We start from the raw sequence: 10,423 nt of genomic DNA on the forward strand, positions 1-10,423 counted from the left end.
AGGGCTTAAGAACAAGCTTTAAATATTTGAATAATAATAGCTGGATTTGAGTTTTGATACTAAAATATATCATATATATCTATAAAATTAAAAATTTCATCATACTAACTAAAAACGTGAATTAAAACTATATCAATAAAACATTGTTTACTAATTTTCAGAAAATATACTTCTTTCTATTAAAAATGTTTTTTCTTAAAGTTGACTAGTATGTTTCTAATATCTTCCCATTCCAAGTAAACAGAACTTTTGTTTAAAAAAAAATAATACACACTGAATACTTGTACATGTAAAAAACAATATGATTCTTAATTAAACTGATGGGAATGAAAAATCACAAGCAAAAGAATGTAACAACTACTTTTGTAGTCCAGCTGCAGCAAAGTAGTGATTTTAAATTCACTTTAACAATATATTTTATACCTTCAGCATGATTCTAATGTATACATACTTTATAAAAATACTTTATACAAATTTCATACTATGTATTCACTAGAGGTTTTTTAAATGATTCTGAAGTAGTTACATGTATAGTTATTGGGATGATAGAAAAAAAGGACAAACAAAGTATTTTTATTGTTAAATTTTTACTCAGTATTAATTCACTTTTACAAAAGTACTCATTATTTTGATAATAGACTGTGCAAGATCAGTTCGAAACTAAAACAAATACAAAGTACCAAGTACAGTAAATATGAACATGGTATTGTATTTTACCTTTGTGAGACAGGAAATTAGTATACCACATTCAATCATTACTAGTAAATACTATTTATGATTTGATTTTCAGAGTTACTAATCAATTTACATAAGCCAATAAACGCTGTGGGTAAACTGTCATTTTTGGAGTGCATGAATGGTTATATACTTTTTCTTAAGTATAGCATAATCAAATACATGCTACAAATATAGACAAAATCTTACTGGCTTAGTCCCTTTTTCGAACGATGTGGGCAGGTCCCCAATATTGATGAAATCAGAGGCAAATGGAGCATAATGATATGGAAAAAACCACTTCCATGAAGCACAGCCCTACAATTGAAGAATTTCAGTCTTACAATTTGTTATTATTAACAATCAATGGCATAAAACATAATGAATTTGTTCTATGAGAATGAGCCAAGGTTTAGTAAAATTGATAAAACACAAACATGAGACAAATCACATAAAATATTTCTCTCAAATGTTAGGTATTCAAGCAATTAAAACATTCTAAGCAATTTATACACACATACCTTTTATTTACAGATAAGATAAATTCGTGTATAATACATACTGTGTAAAAATGTACTATTATAATGACATCTTGTGATTGCTAAGAAAGAAACTACACATTTTAATTATAAAAGTATCAGACAACAAACAAACTAACACTAACTTGACGTTAAAAGTAAAAACAACAAGATCCTAGCATTTGGCAATCAAATCTAGAAAGTCTATTAGGTTCCATGTACATTTTTGGGTAAGAACCTTTACACTTCACTATAATTGATTATCAGGTAAAAATAGTAAGTACATTTTCCTAGTAGATTGTTCAAACAAATCTAAAAATTAAATTTAGATACATTTTGTTCAAAATAATAAATTTCAATGAGTTTTGTTCTCCATTTTAAAATGATATACTAAATAAATAAAGAGTGATTTGTAACTAACTAATCAACAAATAACTTTGTAATTTCAGGAGTAAATATACAGCTAGAACAGTTTGGAAGAAATTGAGAAAAAGAGAGAGAGATTTCATCCAACTCTGTTAATTTAATCTTAATACTTTATCAGTTTCACTGTACTCAAAACCATATACATGTATATTTATATAATAAAATTACAAACCTGATAATAGTACTGCAGGACCCAGCACAACCCCTCTGTGTATGCAGCAGCCTAGAAATTTTTAATTAAATATTTAATCTATTAAGTGACAAAACTATGTAATTCCATGACAATCTTCACTTATAAAAATTTTTAATGGTTTAAGTTATTACTGGACAATGTATTCACATTAAAAAAGATCCTTTTATAGTTAAACTTCTAAAGTATATAAAATAATTTCACTGTTAAGTTTCCAATGTTTTCCAACAAGCCCCTTTTTTAGTGTGTATCACAATTTAATAACTAAAAGTATGAATGTGATGATTTGAACTCCATGGAGGGCAAAACATTATGTTTAAAAATATATAAAGTTAAATTTATTAGTCTTTTCATTAATGGGTATTTTGTGAATAATTTTGTTCAACTAGAATCTCTGACAAACATCTTTTTTGTAGGGTTATTATGAAACAAGACCACTGTCCTTATAAAAAAACAAAGCTTAAAATAAAACTGTTAATCTACAGTTAACCATAATGTCTATGGTTACAATCAGGCTTACATTAGTATTTTCTTTAAAGAAATAATAAAACTCTCATGGTAAAGAAGTGTGTTATAGAGAATTTTGGTAGCTTCTAGTTTTTAAGACACAACCCAATTTAAACTACTCAGACTTTGCAATTTAAGCCAACATGTCTAGCTGAGCTTTATAATAAAGAAAATCATGAAATGGCAAGTTAATAAAAAAGACAGTATATTGAAACAGCTAACAAATATTACTTTACAGAGTTTTAATACCTGCCATAAGTTTTTGGGGTCATGTATATGTGTTTAAGTCTAAGTAGTACCCTGTGCTTTAGTACTAACTTTATGTTTTAAAGTGGCTCTTTTCTTGATTATAATGCCATATTTTAAACAGTATGTGAAACATTAGATATAATAGAGATTACATGCATATACTTGTTAAAAGTAAAAGTGTAATTTTTACAGGTCATAAGTTAGAAAACTTCAACATTTTAACACAATATTGGCCTGAACTATTGTAGTCCTAGAGCAGTGTTTTGAAACCACTAAGCCTTGCTAATATTTGTAATAAGCTACAAGGAACTTGCAAACTGGCATAAATAATGTATCCGTGAAATGCACAAGCTCTTTCAAGAAAATAAACATTTGTATACATACATTGTAATTTAATGGAAAGTTGAAGATAATATCTACTGATGAAAGTGGCAATGTAACATTCCTCGCATGGATAAATCATGTAATATCATGCAGGGTCAAATTCATCCTTAACTGACACTACTTATATTTTATTTTAACATATTATTGTAAATATTTTTTTTGTTTTTTTATAAGTCTCTGTTGGATTAATGATTCAAGTATTTAACATGTAATATGATTTATTGGTGGTCGTCAATCTAAGAGATGGCTGGGAACCACTGTCCTGGGTGAAACTGAAGCTGACAATGTAGTACAAAATTTGATAGCTAAAAAGTTTCGAGTTAACTGTTCACAACAATATAACAGTTCTCTTACTCTAATTAATAGGTTAATCATCAGTTTCACCCAATAATATAGTACAGTAACATTTGATAATCATCAGTTTCACCCAATAATATAGTACAGTAACATTTGATAATCATCAGTTTCACCCAATAATATACTACAGTAACATTTGATAATCATCAGTTTCACCCAACAATATAGTACAGTAACATTTGATAATCATCAGTTTCACCCAATAATATAGTACAGTAACATTTGATAATCATCAATTTCACCCAATAATATACTACAGTAACATTTGATAATCATCAGTTTCACCCAACAATATAGTACAGTAACATTTGCCAATCATCAGTTTCACCCAACAATATACTACAGTAACATTTGATGATAGTCTTTCCTAATAAAAAAATTTATGTGATCATAATAATCTGTATTGATTAGTGTTCAAATATATGCATCATTTACTATCTTCTGTAAAAACAGAAAAATTTGCATTTATACACAAGTAAAAATAATTTTCAAAAATTACTCTTTGAATACCAAATAAAGAATTCATCAAACATTTATATGATACATAGTCAGTGTTGATCTTGCTGCCAAACAAAAGAACTCACCACTTTGATACGAAAATCTATATTATGAGGATCCACATCAAACTTTGACTCATAATATCTTTCCTTCCATCCTTCTTCCCAAAGTCTATATCACAAAAAAATAATACTTCACAGTTATATGAGTGATGATATTATATGAGCTTAACAATATACCAAATTTTAACATCAAGAAATGTACTGAACTCTTTGCATGCCATTGGATCATACTTATTTAAGGGTTTTTCACAATGAATCCAATGAATGATACACAATTTTTAGGGCCTTTCTTCAACCAAAGATATAATAAATCAATCAGGTAAAAATTCGTTTACATTTTGTTAAATTCTCCAATTTTTATTTGTTCCTGGGAATGAATGTCTAGACTAGTAAAAGGTTTAAAATCAATATACTATACAGCTATGACATAATTATTTTTTCACTATACGCTAATCTCTTAACTATAAGAAAAACATAATAATAATTTTTCTTTTAAAGTTTGACAAACTTACAAAGACAGAAGAAAGTCAATCCAACTTGGACAATACACTGAATATTCTAATATTTTAAAAAGAACATACTACAGTCCAGTAAAGTGATATATCACCATAAAATATCTGTAGGTAAAGACTGTTTATCTTGTATTAAAAAATTCAAATTTAAAACAAGTTAATGCAGTTCTTCCTTTGGAACAAGGTTACAAAAGTTTCAAATATTGACGATATGAAAGGCTAACTGGCTTTTAAATAATAATGCGCACATATTACAATCTTTTAACTACTCCATATTAACCTTGCAGATTTCTATTACATATATATCCATGTCAAGAGAAAACTTTTCTAGTTGAACAGTTAAATAATCCACAGCTAGATGACTACATTAACAGTACGGAGTGATGAAAAAACTGCACGCTACTATGATTTTCACTGGGTAGCTAAGTGTTTTGCAAGTAGATTTTGAAGATGGTGATAGCCATATTCAGTTTTGTTGTAATGGCAATATATTTGATTTATAAAATATCTTTGCATATATTGCTTAATCCATCATCCTGTCATCCCAATTCTGAGGGTGACAATGATTCAATGCTGTTCTCTATTCGTTGCTGCCTGCTCTAAATTTCCTAATTCAAACTTCTCATCTTCAATCCGGACTCTTGCTCTTCTTTCTTTGATTTTAGCAATTATACTTTCTGCAAACCTTCCCATGAATCTAATTGTGCACCCAAAGTAGCACATTTCCAACTTCGTATATATATATCTAGCTAGTTTTTTTTTTATCTTTATTTTGTCTACTAATGTTGTATAAAAACAAATAAAAACACAAATGACACAATTATAACTTAACACAATGTTTCTCTAGTCAGCATGGCTTCATCTATAAACAAAAATGCACAATAATTCCTTGTTTTTATCCTACAATAATGAAATGTTTATCAGTGGGTATGCTAAAATTTGAAAGAAAAAAACTGTTTTCTCTGTAATGTGGAAACCATTCTATTACTAGCCAAGAAAATTGTATTCTTTACAGACCCATGCTTTAAATTTCAGGCCCCCATTTCTAGCTGCAAAATTTGTTTTCAAACATGCTTTTAAAAATAATTTTTCATGTTATTTTTAGTTATCTTAAGATTTTCCAAGTTTGGCAACAAATATGCAAAAATAAGAATGACTTATGAATCTTGATTTTTTTTTCCGGCATTGCTGAAGAGTCTAACAATAAAATAATGCAAAAATCTTAAGAATAATATTAAGAGCAAAAAAATCAAAACAATCCTTTACCTGACTTCATCAGGTGGCTCCTCATCAGAGCTGTCACCACCCTCATCTTCCCTCTTTCGTTTTTCTCCAGTTGAAGATCGAGAGTGATTATCACTTCTACCACCAGATTGAGGACTATCAGAGTCCTTAAAATAAACAAGGGTTATCTCCTTTACTATAAGCTAAATATAAACTAAGCAAAAAAGTTTCAGAGTTTTAAACACAAATAATGGGCATGACTTTTAAAAAATTCAATGACAAATACCAAGAACATCCTCCAAACTAGCCATAAGTATTAACTGTCCAACAATCATTTCAAAATCAATAAACTAAATAAAAAAACTTATTTAAAAGTAAATGACAAATAATAATAATAATACAACTTGGATTCCAGAGCAAAAAATACTTGTGACAAATCATCAACAAGAAAAAAGGACACTCTATGGTATTCAACAGTAATAAACAATCATATATATATTCTAAGATCAGAAGGTTACAGAATCAAATAAATACAGATATACTTTCATATGAAAAAAAGAAGAAAATGCTGTGTTTAGGTGTAAACATGCAGGGAGGCATAATTTTGAAATCAGCAGAGTGAATTACAAACAAAACAATTCACTTCTAATACTACAGTGTATCAGTCAGTTAACTTTCAATAAATTATTAATAAGTATAATGGAATATGATAGGAAACACAAAGAGGGTTAAGTAAAAAATTTAGTGCTATTCAAAAAGAGAAGTCTTTGAAATCCATTTAGTGTTTCAAATGTGTATGAAGATTACATTTCACTCTACAGCTATAAAGTTCTATACAATAATTAAAACTCACAAGAAAGTCCATTAAAATTGACACTGTCCAAAAATGAATTTAAACTACAAATTACTATGTGAATCAATTTGTTTTTAGATTTCGACAAAACTACTTTAAATGCTGACTCGTAAACTTGCTGAAAAAAATTCAACAATTATCTGACAACAGTTACTGACATGTATAATCTTTTTGAAAACATAGATTTTTTTTTCAAATCTAGGCTCTTTGTTTTTTGTATTACTCAACTCCTACTAACCTTTTTGAGTGTAGAGCGAAGAGCATGTGCTGCATCCAAGTTGGAATTTTTTGTTCCTGATGACGAACTGCTGTGTGATGAAGAATGCATCCCCTGAGTCCTCATGTGATAAGCTTCCTGACGGGCATTTTGTACAGGGGAAGGACGACTACCTATAGGCTGTCAATAAATAACACAACATTTTTTCAGTAAAAATTAAACTAAGCATGGTAAAGTGCTATAATTAGCCATTAGGTAATATTTGTGTTTATTTGCAACTATTTCAACAGCAATATAACCTCAATTTTGAAACATTGTAGGGAAAAACAAACCTTCTTGCCACACTATATGAATAATCTTTTGAATATATAACAACCATATAGATGGAAATTTTAACTGAACCTTAACTCTTAAGTACCCACATAATATTTACATGTACTTATGTACCACATACTAGTTTAGCAATTACAAAGAGGGAGGAAAATTTATCTAAAAACTTTTGAAAAATATTAAATTATTATTTCCTTTCCAAGTTACCAGATAAAAGAAATATATATGCAGACCTAATAGATTTTGAGTCTATCTTATTTGGGTGAGGTTCATGTACACCTCACACACATGTACTTAGAGAGTTACAAAATGAAAATATTCTAACAATTCTTTACCAGCTGAGATTAAAAACAGAAAAATACACCTCACACACATGCACTTAGAGAGTTACAAAATGAAAATATTCTAACAATTCTTTACCAGCTGAGATTAAAAACAGAAAAATACATAACAAATTTATATATGTCATACAGTGTGAATAACAAGTAATTATTTTAAATCTGTAAGCATACTAATATGTTTATTTAAAATCTGAGCCTGTCAAGCAAGAAGACTATAGGCTATAAATTTAGAATGTATCTTCTATACTATAAGTGAGTAATTTTTATTAAATTTCAGAAGCAGAAATATGGGTGGAAAGAATACCTAAAATGGGCATTTTTTAACCTTTATATCATTGGCTTATTATACAAAAAGTTTCTATAACTTTTAAACAGATATAATTTAACACAAAGTCACTTGTAGGAATGAATGCAATATCTAACGAAACCATAAAAAATTCCCAGGTCTATGCTTTATTCCTAAGTGTTCTAAAGTTACCATTAGATAGATATCTTTGTTCACCTCAACAAGAGCACAGGGAAACCAATGTTTTGAGAGACTACAAATTACTTCATTTATTCCAGATTGATGTAGATAGATTATATTTGCTCCAGAAAATCCCATTTAGCTGTTGGATCTAGCTATTTTACAAATTGAGCTTCATCAATAATTGTTCAAACAACATGGTGTGATATTATAAAAAGTTGACCAGAGGGATTGTAGAACAATAAATTCACTAACAAGGTATCAAAATCATGTGAAAAACAATACACGAGTTACTGTACTTTCAAAATTTGATAGTTGCTTAGGAAAAACAAACCTATACTTTACGATGTTCAAAAAAATTCTAAAAAAACATTGTTAACCCACAAAAGTATTCAGAGTTTTTTGAAAATAACACTAAATAAATGTTATGTAATAACAAAATATTTTTTTGAGCCAAAAAAGTGTATCAAATTCACTTTCAGATGACTCTGAAAGGACCATGTAAAAGAGGAAAAACTAACACGCACACAAATATAAACAAGCGAATTTATGGACGTAGCCACAATCATAAAGATCTTAGCAAGATTTTTTACAGAATATTTGTTGAGAAATTAATGTGAGTTTGCTAATATAACTCATCTAAATCTAAAAATAAAGAAAGTTTTTTAAACCAAACTGTAAGCAGAAAATATGGTGAACAAGAAATTTGGTATAAAGGTGATACTTAGTTTTCATAGTACCATGAATAACCCAAAGGTATGAGGTAAAATGTACAGAATCTACTTTCCTGCAGTTCTCAAACATTTATTTCTAACTGGAGTCAACTGAAAAGCAAACTTCTAACTCTTTATTTCCCAGAGTCAAGTGGCAACTGTATCAAATCTAAAATATATGAAGTATACAATAGTGTTTGGAATATCTTTTCTAGAAATGATATAATATACACTACTGGGACAGTGTATTTTGCTTTAACTCTATACTTAAACAGTTGAGTACAGAATCCATTGAAAACACAGAGCTGAATGTTAGTAGTTTCAAAATGTGTTCAAAAAAAGGGAATATTAAAATTCAAACAGAGCTAAATTTAACTTTGAGATATTTAAAATCAGCCTACTTAAATAACGAACTAGAATTCAATACTTCAACTTCACTATATATTTAACAACTGGTGGTGTTACAACTAGAATCCACTCATCCTACTTGTAGTATGAAAAGAAAAAAAAGCTGAATGTGAACACAAGCTCTAAAAGATAAAAGAAACAAAGTGGAACACACAATAAACTATAGATAATGTGAATGATTAAACAAAATTAAGAAACTGTTTCTAAAAAAAAAAGCAAAACAAAGAAATTTTCTTGAACATTAACTGAAACCTAAAGATAGCCATCTTACATGTTCATATTGGATAGTCATTACATAATAATGATAGGTAATTATTCAATCCGGTTTCATATGGAACAAAAAACATTTCAGATACCAGCAGTTCAGCATTAAACAACCAACATAAAAAAAGTCCAGAATATTTATAATAAACTGATTAGATTTTTTTTGACAAGTCATTTTCCATTGACCAGTAAGGAAGGAATTTCTGATGAATAATTATGTAAACACTATAACAAAGAGGTCTTGATTAACAATGCAAGTGAGATCAATACCAATCCTGATGTAAAACACCTTGGTGTTGAGAAAACAACTAGAAAAAAAAAGGACATTGAAATTTTGGTCTAAACATAACTGTCTCATGGACAGAAGACTAGTTGTTTTTTTACATTACTACTTTGATATTAGTCTAAATAAATTTTTAAATTTCTCAGACCTAATTTTTCAGAGGTTGGATTATCACATCCTAGAGGATAAAAAAAATTCTAATAACCTATAATACTCAAACATAAAATTCAGTTGACAAACAAATAATAATCCGAAGGGTATTTCATTATATAATAAAACAATTCAAGATCTCAATAATAAGAAAAAAATCCTGTTAAACGAAAACTACAGAAATTATGAGACAATTACAATGTTTAGTGACAGAAAGAGAGAATATGAGAATGAATTAGAGGCCAAGGAACAAGGTATATGCAAGACATTTAAAGGTGTACATACATCAGCAAAGTGTGACACTGGATGTTTAAAGTCATCTTTAAGTCAGTCATTTTTGTAGAATGACATATATTAGGTACAATTACTCAGATTTCAGCACCAGATAAAGATTTTCAGATCTGCACATAATAATATTGTCCAATTTTCTCTTGACACTTCCACACACACTTTCCATACTGGCAATGCCAGTGTTAGTTATTCAAATCAAGTAATAATAAAAAAAAGGAAACTTACTACAGGAGCAAACTGTCCTTGAGGGATCCACGCAGGTTTGTCATTCATCTAGAAAAATTAGTTTTGGATTCACAGAAAAAAAACTAGTTTAAAAAAAGAAATATAAATAAATTCAAATGACTTCACCACATGCTCAAAAAGCCTTTAGTTTTTTCCCCTAAACTTCCATTTGTTTTCATATCAAATTAAAATCTTTTACTTTTATATATATATATATATATATATATATATATATATACTA

General features: G+C 28.5%; 1 protein-coding gene across 3 annotated transcripts in view; it reads right to left on the minus strand.

Moving 5' to 3' along the window:
• The window catches only part of LOC106460266 (5'-3' exoribonuclease 2-like), a 68,858-nt gene that overhangs the window by 25,827 nt on the left and 32,608 nt on the right, over window positions 1-10,423 (minus strand). For all 3 annotated transcript variants that reach the window (XM_022386938.1, XM_013919952.2, XM_013919954.2), the window contains exons 17-22: window positions 10,183-10,230; window positions 6,733-6,891; window positions 5,684-5,808; window positions 3,930-4,014; window positions 1,831-1,881; window positions 925-1,032 (exon numbers count right to left, since the gene is read on the minus strand). In XM_022386938.1, coding sequence (XP_022242646.1) covers window positions 925-1,032; window positions 1,831-1,881; window positions 3,930-4,014; window positions 5,684-5,808; window positions 6,733-6,891; window positions 10,183-10,230 — 576 coding nt within the window. The remainder of the gene's footprint in view (window positions 1-924; window positions 1,033-1,830; window positions 1,882-3,929; window positions 4,015-5,683; window positions 5,809-6,732; window positions 6,892-10,182; window positions 10,231-10,423) is intronic.

Source organism: Limulus polyphemus, unplaced genomic scaffold, assembly GCF_000517525.1.
Source record: "Limulus polyphemus unplaced genomic scaffold, Limulus_polyphemus-2.1.2 Scaffold737, whole genome shotgun sequence".
NCBI lineage: Eukaryota > Metazoa > Arthropoda > Merostomata > Xiphosura > Limulidae > Limulus > Limulus polyphemus.